This window comes from Erinaceus europaeus, chromosome 1 (assembly GCF_950295315.1).
Source record: "Erinaceus europaeus chromosome 1, mEriEur2.1, whole genome shotgun sequence".
Taxonomy (NCBI): Eukaryota; Metazoa; Chordata; class Mammalia; order Eulipotyphla; family Erinaceidae; genus Erinaceus; species Erinaceus europaeus.
In genome coordinates, this window is record NC_080162.1 from 61,511,234 (window position 1) to 61,532,370 (window position 21,137).

The following is a 21,137-nucleotide window of genomic DNA, read 5'->3' on the forward strand; positions in this document are numbered from 1 at the left end:
GATAGAGACAGAGAGTGACACCATAAGCCATAGGCTTCCCTCAGTGTGGTGGAGGCTGAGCTTGAAGCTGGACCATACACATGACCAAATAAGTGCACTAAACAAGTGAGCCATTTCCCCCAGCCCAATTATTTAAGTGCTAACCTTTGCTCAGGAACATCTACTAGCCAGTGAACAGAGTTATCTTTTCAAAGTAATTTTTTTTTATCAAGATCTGCCTTGGTCAACAAAAAAATTAAAATGTAAATCAATGCAAGTTTGTGTCAGAAAAATCAATCAAGTCGAAGATTCAACATTTGCTTTATTGTCTCTCCATGTTAGGAGGTATGTTGGGGATACTTGGTTTTGCCTATAAGGAAGGCTGAGCCATATGGGTGTGCTTAGCAGGTGTCATTAACATGAGGCAGACACAGAGCTCACACACAATGTAACTGAAGGGATTTAAGGAAGATTCTGGTGGAAATATGGCCCCTTTTGCCTTCTGTCTTTACTTGACTTCCTTCTGTTTGCCTTTTGCCTGGTCATCTCATCTCCTGGGACCAGAGCATGGTGGAAGCTGAATGCTAGTACATGTTTAAGGACTCATGGCTCATGACACATGATTAGCTAGTCATTTCTCATTTGCTATTTTCTCTATTGTTGTTTTTAAGAACTTAATAAATCTGCCACAATTATAAACCCTGCACAAAGCTGTTTTTTTCCTCTTTTTTATTTTAAAATTTGTTTTTAAATTTTTTTGTCTTTATTTATTGAATAGAGACAGCCAGAAATTGAGAGGAAGTGGGGGGTGGGAGAGGGAGAGAGACAGAGAAACACCTGCAGCTGCTTCATCACTTGTGATGCTTTTCCTCTGCAGGTGGGGACTGGGGGCTTAAACCTGGGTCCTTGGGCATTATAATATGTGTGCTCAACCAGGTTCACCACCATCTTCCCCCTTCCATTTTTTACAGTAAGATGCATGGTGCATTCTGGAAAAATGTAGATTACGGAATTGAGATTTCGTTAACCACAGAATTCAGAGAGACTAAAAATAGAACTTCCTGAAGATACAATTCTTGTATGGCAGCTATTTCAACTCCTCTTTGCTGGTGATGAACAGGTTGATGTTCAAATACTGAAAAGCTAAGCTTGTTTCTCATTGTCTTGATTTTCCTCTTCACTATACTAGAAGGTAGGTAATAAGTAAGAGCAATTCTGTGGTGTCACATAGATTGGGAAGTGAAAGGTTTGCAAAAAAGGCAAGATTTCTGGGGGGGTTTCAATAGAGTCTCTAGAAGAGTAACACTAAATATCTACTGTAGGAGTGAGTAAATGAGAAGAGAAAGGCGGGGCCAGGAAAGTTTGGGAGAGTTGTTTAGGACCTTTTAGGACAGGAGGACCAATATGGGTACCTGCTGATGGAAGAGAACGAGAAGAAAAGGACCTTGTATAAGTCTGTCTCTTCCTTCCTTCCTTTTTTCCTTCCTTTTTTCCTTCCTTCCTTCCTTCCTTCCTTCCTTCCTTCCTTCCTTCCTTCCTTCTTCCATTCCTTCCTTCCTTCATCCTTTCTTCCTTCTTCCCTCCCTCCGTTCCTTTATTCTCCAGGGTTATTGCTGTGACTATGTTCCTGCATATGAATCCACTGCTCCTGGCAGCCATCTTTTCCTCCCATTGTTATGTTATTGCTGTTGTTGTTGTTACTGTTATTGTTGCATTGTGTAGGACATAAAGAAGTTAAGAAGGGAGAGGAAGACAAAGAGGGGGGGAGAAAGACACCTGTAAACCTGCTTCACCACTTGTGAAGCAACCCACCCCTGCAGGTAGGGAACCAGGACCTCTAACTAGGATCCCTGTGCCATCCTTGTGCTTTATACTATGTGTACTTAACCCAGTGAGCTATTGCCCCCCCATAAATCTCTTTCTTGACCTCTAGTGTTATCTACATGGAGGTGAGCTATATGGAGCCCACTAGTATAGAATCAGCTGCCCCCCTTTTTTAGAAAAAATATTGTCTTAATTTATTTATTGAATAGAGACAGCCAGAAGTTGAGAAGGATGGGGATGATAGTGAAGGAGAGAGTCAGAGAGACACCTTCAACACTGCTTCACCACTCTCAAAACTTTTTCTTTGCAGGTGGGGACTGGTCTCCAACCTGGATCCTTGCACATTGTGACATGTGCACTCAACCAGGTGTGCCATCTGTTGGCCCCAGAGTTAGCCTTTTTATTTTTCTTTTATTTTTTTAATGCCACTAATGTTATTTTGGGGGCTCAATGTATGCAAAAAAAATCCTGGTAGCCATTATTTTCTTTTTTCTCTTTTATTTGATAGTTCAAAGAGAAATTGAGAAGGGAGGAGGAAAGTGGAAGAAAGAGAGAGAGAGAGACACACACACACATCACTGCTTGTGAAGCTTTCTTCCTGTAGATGGGAGCAGGGGCTTGAACCTGGATCCTTGCACATGTTTATAAGTGGTTGTGTCCTGCCAATCGGCATTTTATGGCATAATAAACTTGACACTGTTTCATATAGCAGTGGAAAAATATGTAATTTTAATGGCTGTCCCTTAGTCAGAACTACAGTTGGAGTGTAATACAGAAAGATTTGTAGAATTTCAACATCTTCCCTAGGAAAATATCTGGCAAGAAGGCTATAAAGTCAACTGAATGTAATTCAGCTTTGGACCAAAGCACTGATCGTTCACCACTCTGTAATGACTGCATCTTTCTGATTTACTAACAACCAGTTCTTTCTTTTAAAGAACACAAAGCTTTTATTAAGTTATCTTGATAAGAAAGAGAAAACAATGCACTAGTGGTTTAATACCCCTGAAAATAACTACCACCTTCCTGATTATTTATTATGTGTTTTTTGAAAACAGTGCATTACTCAGAAGTAATCAGAGCTACTGTGGCGGTTATCTCATTCATTTAAATGATACTTTATGAGGTAGATAGTACATTGCTGTAAATAAATTACAATTATCTTCACTTCAAAGAGAGTCACACACATTAAGCAACTTCCTCAGGCTGAAAAAAATAGCAGGAAAGGGCAGAGCTAAGTTTAATTTCTCACACTACAACAACAGTTCAAAAAGAATCTTGAAGTTAGACTTCTGAATAATGACCAACTGGGACCCATCGCAGAAGTAAAGTAAACCATAGGGTTACATATTTTTGTTTCCATGAAGGTATAGCCCATGAGAAGATTGACTAACAGGTGTTTGCATCTGTGCTAGACACTGAAAAGATCATCAGATAGTTTCCTGTGGAGCTCATGGGCAAAGGGGGATAAAATGAACTTAAAACATGCTTCATTACTAGACAGCAGAAACTTTCAGTGGAGAAATTAAACTAAGTGTATAGCACAGGTGAAAAGCAATGTAGTCACAGATAAATTATTTCTATTAATGCATTTGTTCATTCAACAAATACCTATTCATTATCTGCTTTGTGTCAGCTGCTAAACTAGGTCCAGGTGATACAATAATGACCAAGAAAGACAGAACTCATATCCTCCTGACATACATCATCTATTATGTGTGCTGTTTAATACACTAATCACAAGCCACATGTGGTTATTTACCTTTAAAATGGAATTATTCAAATTAAGCCATCTTAGAGAGTTTGATTCTCAGTTGTATTCATACTTGTCACATTTCAAGTGCTCAGTAATGTGTGGTTGGTAGAGGACACATACACAACATTGTACCTGTTGTTCAACAGTTGGCAAATTATGGTTTACATGTCAGAGCAGGTTTACTGCCTATTTTTGTAAATAAAGTTTTATTGTAACATAGCCACACCCATTTGCTTATGCATTATCTATGGTTGCTCTTACTATTGTAGACTTGAGTAGCAACAGATACTATATGGTTCTCAGAGTTGAAAAGTATGAAAAAAAAAGTAATCCATGGTCTGAATTCAGATACAGAGCAAATACTTATAAAATAGGAAATAATGAATAAGGAGAATTGTGGAGTGGCTAGGATAGAGAATTGACCTAGCTCAGGGAAGGAGTAGAACTTCCCTTAGAAAAAGAGCATATAAATGGGATTTTAGTAATAATTAGTAGCCATTTATGAGTTATCAGCCATGTTCCCAGCAGAATGAAGAGCCAGAGTTAAGGAGTGTCAGAGTTTGAACTGGCATGGAGAGGCATGACTGAATGCCAGTTTTGGAAGGGGAACTTCATTGTCTTTACCATTATTAGTATGCCAGTGCCTATATGATATCCGATATAGTTGATTGTCCATATGTATATGATGAATGAATGAATGAATGAATGGAGTAGGGAGGTTATACAAAGCGTATAACCAAGTTTAGGATTTAAATTTTGCAGTCTTGTCCACTGTCAGGTTTTAAGCAAAGCTGCAGCTTAGAAATCCAATTAGTAATATGTTTTCAAAAGCACTGTTGGAAAGCTGTTTGGGAATACTCACACCCAGTGATTTGTGGTTGTGTGGTTGGTTGTCCTTTCTTTTTTTAAGGCACTACATCACCAAAGTTTCTTTCAGTGACTTAATACTTCCCTGTGGTATGCTGGAGGCTAGAATTTGTATATGGCAAAGCAAATTATCTCTAAGTTGAACTATTTCACCAGACCATGCTTATTAATTTTGAAGTTTCTCCCATATTCATTGTAGAAGAAGATTTAATGAAATAAACTTACTCAGTTGTTTCTGAGATTTTAAATTTCTGAATAAAATTTAAAAGGTCTAAACTTCATGAGAATAAGCCAACAATGGAGGTATGCTTTGACACCATGGTGTGGTGTACACTGTGGTTTCTATACTGTGCCAGATAGCCCATGACTCATAGGTGAGCTATAACAAGGGTGGAGTTCTTGGAGGCACACGAAATATCATACTGAGAGTTATTTGGCTGAGCACAGGGAGTTGAACTTGGATTACAGTGATACTTTTTCTTATTTAATTAAACTGAATCAATTTCTTCTTGCATCTCAGTGATGCTAAGCTGCCATCCACCCACCCCCTAAAACTTCTGGTTTTGTGCAATGAGACCAAATAGTGTCTGCCATTCAACAGAACCTTTATATCCAGAAATCAAGAGACCTGTAAAATATTCAGTTACTGTTGTTTCATTGTGTGGTCACTAAGATTTGGTTCAAGGTTGATCATGCATATTTTTCTTGAATCTTTCTTTTATTCATCTTTGTCAATATAAAATTGCAAATATATGAAAGTCAAGAACATTCCAGTTTATATAGTTTGGCTCATCTTTTAGTTGACTATAAAGACAGACTATGTCCTTATAGAGTTGAATGTATGTGATTCTATGACTGAAAGCTCTTGTTCTCTTGAAAGGAGCACATATTTCATTTTCATAAAAATCATAATTTTTCTAATAACCAGTTCACTGAAATATAATACTATGATTTATTTATTTTCTTCCCCAACATCATGCATGCATTATCTGACTAATTTTTCATATGCAGCATATAATAATGAAGTAACTAGCAAGGTTAATCTTGACTAGTTTTTTACCTGTTCTCATGACTCAACCAGTTTTTTTCTGTCTCTCTTATTTCTGCAAACTTAGTGGATGGGTGGGCACATTATGTGACTCAACTGATTATTTCAAAAATTAAATATCATACTTAATAAGAGAAAACTGATGTTCATGGCTTTTTAATTTTAGCCTTTGAGTCTTTTTTTAGACCACCATATGGATTACTTCTCTTTTCAGTCTTTAACACCGTATGTAAGAGTATAGCTATGAGTTAACCAATGACCTCAGAGAACATGCCAATCCATTTGTATATACTGACAAATCAGCTTCTGAGGTGTTCTTATTGTGGACTTTCCCAGGTGCTCAAATTATTCACATGGACCTGCAAAAATGCTTTTTATCTTGTCTTTTGTGATCTTTGTTTTTAATTTTATGATGTGGAACTGCTAGAAACTGACAATAAATAGAGGTGTGACTTGTCCTGGAGTGGCCATTTTGAGATCTTGGGCAAGTGATAACACCTATTTGAGTCTGAATTGTCTATTGAGAAATATGTCACTAAGATTAAGAAAATGAGATAACACACTTCTCTGAGATCTGAGATTAGTTCTGCACAATTATTCAAGTGCTCCAGATGATCTGAAGCCTAGTTTCTTTAAGACTATTACAATAAGTGATTTGGAAACACACCATGTTGCAAGAACTCAAGAGTCCCTCCCATGACATTGAAGTCATGATCATGGCAAGCTAGCAAATGAGCTAAGAAGTGAACTGAATCATGTACACCTGCTGGGTCTGGAAATAAGCATTCATGTGTTTGAAATTTGTCTGAGGAAATATAAGGATGTGAAAACAAAAGTGAATAACTTGAAGATTTATAGGATGTTGTGGAACTTGGTGTGCAATGTAAAGATTATTCTGTTGACTGGCTATAGAAACCTAACATGTGAATTAACATTATTGAAGACCTTTAGAAGCTTATTTTTAAAAAATTACTAAGAATAACTCCTGAAGATGCTTTTCCATTCCCAGATCTATCTGCATCATCTCTGTCATATTGGAATCATTTTTATGACACATTTTATTAACTCATAAATAAAATAAGGCTTATTGTTCAGAAATAATGATGATTTACGATTGTTCAGATAAATATTGTTGTAATTGAAGCTGGCGGTTAAAGAACTATTTATGGTTATAAACGATTTATTTATAAGAGGAAGGAAGAAGACCAGGGAGGTGGGAGAGTTGAAGAGGGGGGTGGGGAAAATGATAAAAAACACAGCATCACTGTGGCACATGAGACGTCAAGAATCAAACTCAAAACATCATGCTTAAGAGTCTAATGCCTTGTTTACTGAACCATTCCCTGCCTCCTTTGTTACCTTTTTAAAGAAATTATTGTTTTAATTTGAGGATACCCAGAAGACCCTAAATGAAGGAGTCAAGTGATTCCAGGAAGATTAGGAAAGAAGGAAGAGGAGAAAGGGCAGAACAGAAAACAAGTGGAGGACTTGTCTACTTATTTAATACTGTGGGAAACTAGAGCTCACTTCCGGTGAGAACTCTGGGTTGCAGCATAGAACATGCCTCAAGGCTATTAGCCTGAGGACAAGGGAGCAGGTGCGTTTATCCTCCTATTCCTATCACTGAACGGTTGAGGGATAATCTTATGGCTGATGATTCTCCAGAACTTCTAGCCTAGTGCTAGAGAGTAAGTAGAGCAGACTTTGGGGAACCAGTGGAAGTCCACAGGTTAAGACCACGGGAAGGTGACCTTTGGTAAAATGTGAAAGACTTATGCCATCTGAAGAGAAACCAGAGTATTGGGAGGTGACCTTTGGAATTGAGTCTATGTCTATGAAAATGGTAAGACATGAAAGATGGAGTACATGTGACATCAACAGGATTTGCTCCTACCATCCTGATTTCACAACTGCTCCACATTGAAGATAGCCTTACTATCTTCATACTATTATTCTCTAATGGTTTTTCATTTGGAAACTTTTTGGTCTCATCTTCACATATTTCTGTCACTGTGTGTTAAAGGTAGTAATAATATGCAGTCCAACAGAACTCCCATCTTCATATTCTAGAAGTTTTTTCACCAAAGGGAGGTTAGCAGTAGAAACAATGTAGGCTCCTGTCAGAGTCAACAATAATAACGAGTCACATCTGAAAAAAAAATTTGTGCCTTTATGTTACTATTATTAGTCTTTACATACACTGTCATATTTGTTTTATATAGTAAATTCTCCTATCATCCATGCTTTTATTTTCATTTTAGTCATTAGTTTTTAAATTGGCACTAGAGTTAATAACTAGGGCTTGGTGTCCGCATGATAATTCTACTACCATTTTTGCCCCCCGTTTTTTTATAGATACAGAAAAAAATTGAGAGAGAAGGGGGAGGGGAGATAAAGGAACGAGAGACATTTGTGGCACTGCTTCAACACTCATGAAGCTTCCCCCCTGTAGGGAGGGCTTGAGGGTTTAAACCTGAGTCCTTGAAATATGATATGTGTGTGCTCTACCCTGCATGTCACTACCTGACTCCTACCATCCCTGTTTTTATAGGAGGAAACTAAAGCACTTAGAGATTATATCATTTGCTGAAGACTAGAGAATAAGCAAAGAGAAACAAATCAGTTTAGGCAGTGTGAAGAGGAAGCCCTACTCTCATTATCTATGTGTTGATTCAGTTTACTAGGGCACAGGGCTGTGGGATATGGCAACAAATTGTGATGTTAGGAATCAGAAAATTCTGATTTCACTACTTACCAAACACATAAATAATTGTCTGGGTAATTCCTTCCTTCCTTCCTTCCTTCCTTCCTTCCTTCCTTCCTTCCTTTTTTTTTTTTTTTCTGGACAGGACAGAGAGAAAGGGACAGAGGAGGGGAAGACAGAGGGGGAGAGAAAGATAAACACCTGCAGACCTGCTTCACCGCCTGTGAAGAGACTCCCCTGCATGTGGGGGTCTGATCTTTCAACCCTTGGATTATTATATGTAAACCTTGAAAACCTGTTGTAAAGATTAACAATATTTTAAAAACTGTGAACACAGATATACTTTCACATGTAGTAGCAATCATTAATTGTAATACTGTTTTCTACGATATGTCTTTCTAAAATATGAAAAAGGAAGCTTTTTATATGTAACTCTTATTTTAAGAAGTAGAAAAAAGAGGCCTTAAGAAATGAGGCAAATATAAAAATTTAATGCAATACCCATCAAAGTTTCACCAAGCTTCTTTAAGAGAATAGAACAAACACTACAATCATTTATCTGGAACCTGAAAACACCTAGAATTGCCAAAACCATCTTGAGGAAAAGAAACAGAAATGGAGGCATCACACTCCCAGACCTTAAACTATATTATAAAGCCATCATCATCAAAACAGCATGGTACTAGAACAAAAATAGGCACACAGACCAGTGGAACAGAATTGAAAGCCCAGAAATAAATCCCCACACCTATGGACATCCAATCTTTGATAAGGGGGCCCAAAGCATTAAATGGAAAAAGGAGGCTCTCTTCAATAAATGGTGCTGGGAAAACTGGGTTGTAACATGCAGAAGAATGAAATTGAACCACTTTATCTCACCAGAAACAAAGATCAACTCCAAATGGATCAAAGACCTGTATGTCAGACCAGAAACAATCAAATACTTAGAGGAAAACATTGGTAAAACACTTTCCCACATACACCTCAAGGACATCTTTGATGAATCAAACCCAATTGCAAGGAAGACTAAAGCAGAAACAAACCAATGGGACTACATCAAATTGAAAAGCTTCTGCACATCCAAAGAAACTATTAAACAAACAAAGAGACCCCTCACAGAATGGGAGAAGATCTTCACATGCCATACATCAGACAAGAAACTAATCACCAAAATATATAAAGAGCTCAGCAAACTTAGCACCATAAAAGCAAATGACCCCATGCAAAAATGGGCAGAGGATATGAACAAAACATTCAGTACAGAGGAGATCCAAAAGGCTAACAAACATATGAAAAACTGCTCTAGGTCACTGATTGTCAGAGAAATGCAAATTAAGACAACACTAAGATACCACCTCACTCCTGTAAGAATGGCATACATCAAAAAGGACAGCAGCAACAAATGCTGGAGAGGTTGTGGGGACAGAGGAACCCTTTTACATTGCTGGTGGGAATGTAAATTGGTACAGCCTCTGTGGAGAGCAGTCTGGAAAACTCTCAGAAAGCTAGACATGGACCTTCCATATGATCCAGTAATTCCTCTCCTGGGGTTATACCCCAAGGACTCCATAACACCCAACCAAAAAGAGGTGTGTACTCCTATGTTCATAGCAGCACAATTCATAATAGCTAAAACCTGGAAGCAACCCAGGTGCCCAACAACAGATGAGTGGCTGAGAAAGCTGTGGTATATATACACAATGGAATACTATGCAGCTATCAAGAACAATGAACCCACCTTCTCTGACCCATCTTGGACAGAGCTAGAAGGAATTATGTTAAGTGAGCTAAGTCAGAAAGATGAAAATGAGTATGGGATGATCCCACTCATCAACAGAAGTTGAGTAAGAAGATCTGAAAGGGAAACTAAAAGCAGGACCTGATCAAATTGTAAGTAGGGCACCAAAGTAAAAACCCTGTGGTGAGGGGTAGACATGCAGCTTCCTGGACCAGTGGGGGGTGGGAGTGGGTGGGAGGGTCACAGTCTTTTGGTGGTGGGAATGGTGTTTATGTACACTCCTAGTAAAATGTAGTCATATAAATCACTAGTTAATTAATATGAGAGGTGGAAAATTAATTGTATGTCTCGAAGCTTTTTAAAACACAGACTGAATTTTTTAAATATATAGGCTGTGTAATTGATATGCAGACTCTCTCAAAAGCCTAGACCAAGTAGATCAGAAGCATCCAATAGCACAGCTATATACAAGATACTGGGTACTGTACAGCAAACCCTAACAAAAGGACTTTTCAAAGTTAACCCAATTACCAAATAATGTGATGATAACATTAACTATCGATTGTCTTTTGGAACCCTAAGACAGCAGGAACCTCACATCTCCACTATAGAGCCCCTACTTCCCCCAGTCCTGGAACCCTTGGATAGGGCCCACTTTGCTGCATGCCTCTCCCAATCCATATCAAATAATATTGCATCTGCCGATCACAACCTAACCAACACAACGATTGCCACCTCAACATGCTTCACTTCAGGCTGTGTCCAGAGACTTCACATGTGGAATGACAACCCTTCAGCTTCATTACTAGGGTGAGACCTTTCCTTTCATAGTATACTCTAATTCCATCCCAGGTGGTTCACTTTCTAACAAAGTCCCAAAACCTAGATATACACCAGTTTCTGTGAGAGAGAGCATATGTTCACACGTATCCATAAACTACTGCAAAATATATACCTGAAAGCAGAAGTACACTAGAGTATGCAGTGAGTATCCCCCTAACACTTCCTCTCCACTATTCCAAGTTTTGGGTCCGTGATTGCTCAACAATTCGTTTGGCTTCGTATGTTAACTCTCTTTTCAGTCACCAGGTTCCAGATGTCATCAGGGTGCCAGCCAGGCTTCCCTGGACTGAAGACCCCCACCAATGTGTCCTGGAGTTCTGCTTCCCCAGAGACCCACCCTACTAGGGAAAGAGAGAGGCAGAGTGGGAGTATGGACTGACCAGTCAATGCCCATGTTCAGAGGGGAAGCAATTACAGAAGCCAGACCTTCTACCTTCTACAACCCACAATGACCCTGGGTCCATGCTCCCAGAGGGATAGAGAGTGGGAAAGCTATCAGGGGAGGAGGTGGGATATGGAGTTTGGGTGGTGGGAATTGTGTGGAGTTGTACCCCTCCTACCCTATGGTTTTGTGAATTAATCCTTTCTTAAATAAAAGAAAAAAAAAGAAATGAGGCAAATGAGATTTTGCAATATCAATTTTGCAACTGAGAATAATTTATAATAACATATAACACTTTGTGAAATCAAATATTGTGGTGCTTTTTTTTTTAGGTTGGGAATCGCAACAATGGTCTACTGTAGCAAATCTAAAAGCTCAGAACTTTTTTCAGCATGATGGGTAAAAAAAAAAAAAGGATGTAAATGGGATGTAAATGTTATAAATTCTAAACTAAGCCCCTGTTTCTATCTGTATTATACTAATCACAAAGGAAAATGCAGTCAATCCCCATGTATTCAGTGGAAGAGTTTCTCTGATTAGTTTAATTTTTATTTCTGATTAGTTTTCTATTGAGCCCTTCATTTACCCTCATCAGGTGTTAATTTAATTTGACATCACCAATGTCTAGTGCATGTATGATTTCATTGTTCTAAGGCTCTTCCAACATTGGCATTTCCTTTGTTGTCATGGCACTTCTATATGGTGTCAGAGTTCAAAACCAGGACCTTATCAATGGTAATGGGTGCACCCAATTGGGTGTGATCTCTTCTAACCCTGTAAAACTATTTCTGTTAAGAGTTAATGAAAATATAGTGCAGGTCAAACTTCACTTAATAGTATAATTGAGATTTCTTCACTTTATTCTATGTAAACTTTATTTCAATAGGAAGAAAATTTAACGGTGATCACATATTAAGGTCTTTTTAATAATATGCATACAAAATGGTTGAGAGGAGAATCTTCTTTACACTAAACTTTCATTTTTAATTCTTTTATATAGATGAGAGATACCTAAGGAGAAGACACTTGAATTACTACTCCATTACCCATGAGATTCCCCTTTGCAGGTAGGTACCAGAGGCTTGAACCTGAGTCCTTGCACATGGTAATGTGTGTACTCTACCAGTTATTCCACCACCTGATCCTTTTTGTAATCATGAATTCAGTTTTATTCAGGATACTAAAGGAAGCTGAAAAAGAAATTTGAGGAAGGGGTAGTGAAAAAGGAATATAAATGTCTTCTAACTTACAGCAATGGGACCAGAACAATAAATGGAGAGAGTTTTTTAATAAATAGTTCAGGGATGATTTGGATGAAACATGCAGAAAAAATGACAGAGAACCACAATATGTTTCCATGCACATAGGTCAACTCAAAATGGATAAAAGACTTGCAGAAACTATCAAATATATAGACAAAAACATTGGCAGAACACTCCACAACATTTACTTTGTAAATGCCTTTGAAGATTTGAATCTAACAGCAAGGGAAACCAAAGAAAAAATAAACCAGGAGGATTACATAAAACTGAAAAGCTTCTGAGCAGCAAAATGAACTTTCACTATAACAAAAAGGATCTATACAGAATGAGAGATCTTTACACATCATACATCAGACAAAGGGCTAATTATCAAAATATATAAAGAGCCCACAAATCTCAAGCAACAAAGACCAAACAACCCCAATAAAAATGGGAAGAGGACATGAACACAATGCTCCTCAGAGACAATGTCCAGAGGACCAACTGGCAGATGCAAAAATACTGAAAGTCACTGATTCCCAGTGTCATGAAAAAAATAGAAAGAAAAAAAGACAGTAAAAGCCACTCACACTTATGAAAATCTCATATATTAAAAAAAAACAGGAACAATTGTTAACATGAATGTGGGGAAAAGGAACATTTCTACTTTGTTGATGGGAATTGTAAATTGGTTTGACCCCTGTGGAAAACAGAACATTAAAAGTGGACATACCTGGTGACCTAGCAATTCCTTTTATAGGGATTTATCTAAAGAAACCCAGAATACCTATTCAAAGAGTTTTGTGTATACCTATGCCCATAGCAGTATTATTTGTAATAGTCCAAACTTGGTAACAAACCAAATATCCAGTGACATAATATTGGGTAAGAAATTTTTGGTATATATACATAGTAGAATACTACTCAGCTATTAGAAATGATAAACTATCATTTGCCACATCTTGCATGGAACTTGAAGGAATCATGTTAAGTGAGATAAGCCAGAAGGAGAAGCATGAATACTAGATGAATTTCACTCAGAGGTGGAAATTAAGGGACAAAGAAATAAAGGCAAAACAGATGGTGAAATTTAGCCAAATTGTGATCTAATGTAGCAAATACATAGATTCTAAAGGAGGTAGGTGGAATGAGGTGAAAGGAATTTGGAAATCTGATGTATCATGTGGCAGGAGACTTAAATTGGTGGTGGGAGTGGTGTACAAACATCTATCACAAGGAGATAAGATTTTTTAAAAATTTTATTATCTTTGTTGGGTAAAGACAGCCAGAAATGAGAGAAAGGAGGAAGGTAGAGAAGACACCTGCAGTCCTGCTTCACTGCTTGCAAAGTTTCCCCCTTCGAGTGGGGACTAGGGGGTCAAACCCAGGTCCTGTAACATATGCACTCATCCAGGTGTGCCATGCATATAAGAAACTGTACTCAAGTAATTTACTAAATATCTTATGAATCATTATCTCCCAATAAAGAAAAAGAATATATTAGCTGTAAAGAAATATTTAAAATAAAGATAAAAATATGAGAAATAGAACTGCCTTATAGAATAGAATACAAAATTCAAATTCAATTTTTAAAAATAAAAGAATAACATGTGAGGCTTTGTTCCCCAAATGCTTTGGGGTATGTGAATTTTTTTTTTTTTTTAATCTTTGGTGACTTGATCTGAGAATCCCTGATCCTGTCTTCTCTAAGGAAATTGATTTTCTTATTGTATTGAGAGAGCAGATGTGTCTAATGAAAACTAATAAAAACTAATAAATTCACTAAAAGTGAATTGTTTTTTAGCTTGGTTGTGGGTTAGCATGGTGGTGCCTCTTCTTGGGCACATACTCTGTAGTTTGGAGAGAACTCGATCAGAGCCATCCTCAAATCACTCAGCAACTCGAGGGAGATGACTCAGGAACCAAACATGTGGTGGCGAGACAGTGCAATGTCTTTATTGATCAGAGAGTAGAGGCTTTTAAAAGACAGACCCAGACGTAAATGGAAATGGCTAGGAAAGGGACAGAGAAAGGCTGGAAAGGTAGGAACTTCCTTAGCAACTGTTGTGAAGGTTTTAACTGGTGGGATTAATACTACCCTGGAGGCAAGGAGTGTAGATAGAAGATAGAACAAAGGAATGGAATGGGTGGGAATCTTTCAGGCAAAACAATGATTATGTAGGTAGGCCATAGTATCAGGAATGCAAGTTGTATCGGGGAAGCTGGCTTAATGCTTTGTGAGGCTCCTCACAATTTCCCAACACTTGGTGACTTAAATTCAGAAAATTCATGAACTGTATATATGGAAAATTTGTGAATATAGAAATATTCATTTCTTATTTATTAAGTTTATTGCTACTATGGTTATGCTTTGTAACATTACATAGAGTGCAGCCATTCTTTCTAAATATATTTGAGGAAATAGCATTATTTCTTACTTTTCTTGCTTTTTTTTTTGTCTTACTGGAGATTCATCACTGCAAGTTGACTTTTCAGATAGAAAGGGAAGGAGGGAGAGAGGGAAGGTGGGAGAGAGGGAAGGAGGGGAGAGAGAGAAAAGAGACAGAGAGAGAGACAGAGAGAGGAAATGCTACAAAGTCAAAACTTCCTCCACTCTCGGAACTGATTTTCATGTATGACAAAGCTAGAACATTATCTAGGTGAGCTATTTTGCTGTTTCTTTTCTATACCTCTTTATCTTTAGTTTAGAGATTATGCATTTATTACTGACAGCAATACTTCCAAGAAATTCATACTATTTGAATTTTTGAAATTAAGAGCCAATTAAAGAAAAGCTATTAACACTTTCTACTTGGATTTTCAGCTTGTTTTGAAAATCATGAGCTGTGTCAATATAGGACCTGTTTTCAGGGCTCATGGCAGGTAAATACTTTCTTGTCATTTTATTTTATTGCCCCCCACACTAAACCTTGCTAATATTCTGTTTCTTTTTTTCTATCTTTCAAAAAAACCTGATTTTAAAAACAGTTTTGGCTTTTATTTATTTACTGGATATAGGCTGAGGCAAATTGAGAAGGAAAGGGAGGTAGGGAAGGCGGGAGACAGAGAAACGCCTGCAATACTGCTTCACAGCTTGTGAGGCTTTCCCCCTGTTGATGGGGACCAGGGGCTTGAACCCCAGTCCTTGCTCACTGTAATGTGTGTGCTTAACAGGTGCTCTACCATCCGCCCACCCCACCCCACCCCAATCCAACCTCCATCCCTTGCCAATATTCTAATATTCTTTCTAAGCATTTGTTAGTGGCACACTGAGTTAAATGCACATAGTATGAAGTGTAATGACCAGTGCAAGGATCCTAGTTCAAGCCCCAGGCTCTCTACTTGCAAGGGGGTTTCTTCACAAGTGTTGTAGTAGGTCTGCAGGTGTCTCTCTCTCTCTCCTTTTCTATCTCCCCCTCTCAATTTATCTCTGTCCTATCGTAAAACAAAATAAGTAAATAAGTAAACAAATAAATAAATTGTTGCTAACCTCGCCAAGGTTTTCCTTTCTAATATTTTTTTTCTTTTTTTTTTTTTTTTTTTTAATTTTTTTTTTAATTTTTATTTTATTTATTTATTCCCTTTCGTTGCCCTTGTTGTTTTTTTTTTATTGTTGTAGTTATTATTGTTGTTGTCATCGTTGTTGGATAGGACAGAGAGAAATGGAGAGAGGAGGGGAAGACAGAGAGGAGGAGAGAAAGACAGACACCTGCAGACCTGCTTCACCGCCTGTGAAGCGACTCCCCTGCAGGTGGGGAGCCGGGGTTCGAACCGGGATCCTTATGCCGGTCCTTGTGCTTTGCGCCACCTGCGCTTAACCCGCTGCGCTACAGCCCGACTCCCTAATATTTTTTTTCTATATTGGCTTGTTCACACATGATTTTATAGGTTGGCATGCTCTAGAATGCCAGAAAATTACTTATGCAGACCAAATGACACAGAGGTGAGAAGATTTAGTAAGGAAATTAAGTGTATTCAAACATAAATGATATTGATTCCTTATTTTTAGGTTAACATCAATCTACCTCTGGCACTGTGTCTAGGAAAGTTTTACAAATAGATACAGTCAATTTATAATGGACATACACTAAATATACTTAAAATCATGCATTCTGTACTTGGATATGCTGACTCTCCTGAGCCAACACCTTTTCTATAAATTGCGTAACCAGGTAAAGTCCTCCTCGGGATAAACAATTACACTTCAGATTTGGTTGCACTGACAGAAACATTGTTTCATTTTTTAAATTTTGGTACTTGTAGTCATTGAATTTGACTATACAACCTAGGCAATAATTTTAAGCATACCATTCTTATTCTAGCACATCAAACAAAACCTTTTGAAAAGATTTATTTATCTCTGAGAGAAAGAGAAGAAGAGAGATAGAGATACTACAATAATATAACTTCCTGGTACTATTTGCCTTTTATTGGTGTCAGGACTTGGTCTAAGGCAGCATGCATGGCAAGACAGGTAACTTAGCCACTGAGCTATCTTTATGACCTTTCACCTCTTCTTTTATGGCTCCTGAGCTTCCATTTATATTTTTGCTTACCATGTATAATTATTATTTAAAATATATATTATCTAGTCAATAAATTAATTTTAATAATAAAGAATATCATTTACCTGTATGTTCATAGGACAGTTTAAAATCAATTCCTGTGCTCTGTAACATGGTTTATGAGTTGATAATGCTAGCCACCTCTCACTATCATCCTTATTCATAGTTTTTATTTTGACATTTCAGTTGTTGACCTTTGTAAAACTTTTCTTTGGTTCAGAAAAGATTCTGTTGCTTTATTTGCTGGGATAACATGTACTTGATAAATTAATTTGTCATAATTAGTGCTTTTTTCCCCACACTGAGTCTCCCTCAGTGTGAAAAATATCTTTCCATATATTCCTTTCAGGTCTCTCAATAACAACTCAAAAATAGCTTTAATTCGATTTCTCTTCATTTTTTTTCACATCCAATCTCACATTTTTCTTGTGTTTGATGCAACCGTAAATGGCATTTTAATTGAAATTTCATTTAAAATTAATTTTAATTTATTTTTCTCAGTGATTCCTTTTGCCACAAAGTGCTTTAGATTTTCAGGTAGATAGAATGCACTAATATTTTTTCATGGTTTCTAGAAACCTTTCTCACTTTGCTTTGCAAATGATTGCAATGATAATATATCCTGACAATCTTTTATTTTATCCATTTTCAGCCGTAGTATGTTTATATTTCTTTTTTAAATTAATTAATTTATTTATTCCCTTTTGTTGGCCTTGTTGTTTTATTGTTGTAGTCGTTGTTGGATAGGACAGAGAGAAATGGAAAGAGAAGGGGATGACAGAGGGGGGAGAGAAATATAGACACCTGCAGACCTGTTTCACAGCTTGTGAAATGACTCCCCTGCAGGTGGGAAGCCCGGGGCTCTAACAGGATCTTTATTTGGGTCCTTGCACTTTGTGCCACCTGCACTTAACATGCTGCGCTACCGCCTGACTCCCTTGTTTATATTTCTTCTTCTTTTTTTTTTTTCTGAGTGTAAGAACTTCTTTTTTTAAATTTATTTTTATTTATTTTCCCTTTTGTTGCCCTTGTTGTTTAACATTATTGTGGTTATTGATATCGTTGTTGTTGAACAGGACAGAGAGAAATGGAGAGAGGAGGAGGAGAGAAAGATAGACACCTGCAGACCTGCTTCACCGCTTGTGAAGCAACTCTGCTGCAGGTGGGGAGCTGGGGGCTGGAACCCGGGTCTTTAAGCCAGTCCTTGCGCTTTGCGCCACGTGTGCTTAACCCCCTGCGCCACCGCCCGACTCCCAATATTTCTTAATAGCATAATATAGTCATAAAAATGACTAACTAATTAATTCAGAGCCAACCCATAAGTATACTCTTGAAGTCTTGAGAGGTAAAACCACACCATCTGAGAAATCTGCTTGCTTATATTAATTCCTCACCCTCAGATCTTCATCTCTTGCAAATATGTCTGGCGATGGCAGACAAATTTTAGGGACAACAACCTTTTCACATGTAACGCAGACTTCAGAGTGCCCCCTTCTACCAACTCTTCCAAATGAACACATACATGCAATTCACTGATGAGCAGACTGGCCTGCAGCCAAATCTCCTTGATCTTAGAAAAAATGGACCTTTTCTCTGGGCAGACGCTGGGAATCTGGGGATGAATGAATAAAGGAGAACTTCAGGGGCTTCTGTGCAGCTTCTTCTTTCTCAACAGTGGAGATACCTGTTTGGGAATGCTAATTTGTTCCACAAGCAGGTGAACTCATACCTGTTGCTAAGAGCAGAGGATTAAAGCTTCATGGAATAAGGAGAACTGCATTTCTTCCTCTTCTTCTCCTTCTCCTTCTCTTTCTCCTCCTCCTCCTCCTCCTCCTTCTCTTTCTCCTCCTCCTCCTTCTTCCTCTTCTCTTCTTCTTCTTCTTCTTCTTCTTCTTCTTCTTCTTCTTCTTCTTCTTCTTCTTCTTCTTCTTCTTCTTCTTCTTCTTCTTCTTCTCCTCCTCCTCCTCCTCCTCCTCCTCCTCCTCCTCCTCCTCCTCCTCTTCCTCCTCCTCCTCCCTCTCCTCCTCCTCCTCCTCCTCCTTCCTCTCCTCCTCCTCCTCCTCCTTCCTCTCCTCCTCCTCCTCCTCTTCTCCTTCTCCTTCTCCTTCTCCTCCTCCTCTTCCTCCTCCTCCTCCTGCTTCTGCTGCTCCTCCTCCTCCTTTACAAATATCTTGCAAGTCCTACGCTCTCTGTTTGAATAAACCAACATTTCTCTAGTTCCTTCTTCTCAGTGGATCCACATTAAAAAAAAAAAAATTCTGGGTGTTGGGTGTTAGCGCAGCCGGTTAAGCGTATGTAGCATAAGGATCTCGGTGGAGGCCCCCGGCTCCCCACCTGCAGGGGAATTGTTTCACAGGCGGTGAAGCAGGTCTTCAGGTGTCTGTCTTTCTCTCCCCCTCTCTGTCTTCCCCTCCTCTCTCCATTTCCCTCTGTCCTAGCCAACAACGAACGACATCAACAATAACAATAATAACCACAACAAGGACACAACAACAAGGGCAACAAAAGGGGGAAAATGGCATCCAGGAGCAGTGGATTCATGGTGCAGGCACTGAGCTCCAGCAATAACCCTGGAGGCAAAAAAAAAATCTGTCCAGAAATAGCCAAAATATAAAAAGTGTCAAAATGAATGACAATTAAATGTCTGTTTGTTTCCTGAGCACAGAATGTAACAATAGGCTACACTTTCTGAAGTGTCTTAGAAAGGAATTCCTATGATGTTTCAAACAGGGAATCTGGCCCCAAGTCAAACCGCATATTATAATGCTTTATTAAACATTGTCTTTTTTTTTCTTTTCAGAAAGGCAGGCAACTCTCATGCACTAGGCGAAAAATGCCATCTACAACCACATAACCTCAGCAATATTTTCTTTCATTCCCCCTCCCCCTTTGTTTTGCTTCTGAAGCACGATGAAAGTGGTATGCTGTTATTTCTTAGTGATATTTAGCTGAAGAGTGTGGATCTTCATAACTTTGACTCCCTAAAATGTTTACAAGAAACCACAAGTCTTTTAGGCATGTTTGCATGTTAGGGAGTTGAAGGCTTTTGGGTAATGCTTGTTCTACCTTGCATCAAAAAGAAAATTTCTTCTTACCCCTTATGTAAACTCTTTGGTAGCCAATAATTTCAGTTTAGTAGAAGAGTAAAAATATATATACTTCATAAAAACAGTTAAATAGCTTCAAATAACATTGCAAAAGAAATAATGAAACATGCAGGTCATTCATGATTTTGCCCCTTACCTGAATTTCTTGCACTATTCCATTCTTTGTGCAGTTTTCAGTTTTCAAATTATCCCTCTGTTCCTTATGATTATGAAGACTCCCATTGCAAACATCACTGCCTCTGGGATTGGCCATTTGTGTGAAGTGAAGGAACAAGACAGGTTTTCCTCCAGAGGCTCTTGACAAGCTATAGTTTTGAAGTTGGTTAAGGGACAGGATAAAGCACTTCGGGCTGAGCCCTTGAAGGAATCCTACCAATCAGGCTTTTCCAGAAGAAGAGCAACAGTCTATCTTTTGGGCAGATCTTTGAAGCTAAAAAAAAGAAAAAGAAAAGTGTTGCCTTTATACTGGTTACTTTTATATTCCTTAACTCAGATTGTGACCTTCATAGCAACAGACCTGCTTCTGAAGCTATAAAGTAGATTACTAAAACTGGCTTCTTGTATGGATTGAGGAAATCAGGAGACTAAAACACAGTGACAAACTGTGAGGGGGCGGGTAGGAGGTGGAGAATCTTTTAAAGTCATACACACATACTTAGCACACTCATACAATCTTCAGAGAGCAGTTGGTTCTAGATTTACATCTATCTGCTATCTCCTTCTCCAGAATCAAATTCCTCTTCTTCTTCTTTTTTTTTTTTTTTGTGAACCAAACTCAAAGTCAACATTTCTTTTTGCTGTAAAATAAACATCAGAAGCAGCTGTCAAGGGTCTGTAATGGGAGGGGGGTATAGGAAGTTATTGTGTAATAGACACAGAGCTTCAAGTGGGAAGATGGAAAGAGGACAGACAATATATGCTTATGATAGGAGCAAGGGGAATATACTTAATGTTACTGAGGTGGACAGTTAATAATAGTTAATGAAGTTAATTTTATGTGACATGGATCATACTATAACACAAAAATGGTGAAAAAAATTCTCCATTCACTCCATGTTAAAGCCAGGGCTATGAAGGTACTAA

The 21,137-nt window shown here is 38.1% G+C and overlaps 1 protein-coding gene across 1 annotated transcript in view; it reads right to left on the minus strand.

The window, feature by feature from the left end:
* SPTLC3 (serine palmitoyltransferase long chain base subunit 3) overlaps positions 1 to 20,609 on the minus strand; it is a 158,085-nt gene extending 137,476 nt beyond the window's left edge. Inside the window, exon 1 of the mRNA XM_007526075.3 lies at positions 20,191 to 20,609. Coding sequence (XP_007526137.1) covers positions 20,191 to 20,307 — 117 coding nt within the window. The 5' untranslated portion in view covers positions 20,308 to 20,609. The remainder of the gene's footprint in view (positions 1 to 20,190) is intronic.
* Between the last annotated feature and the right edge of the window lie 528 nt (positions 20,610 to 21,137).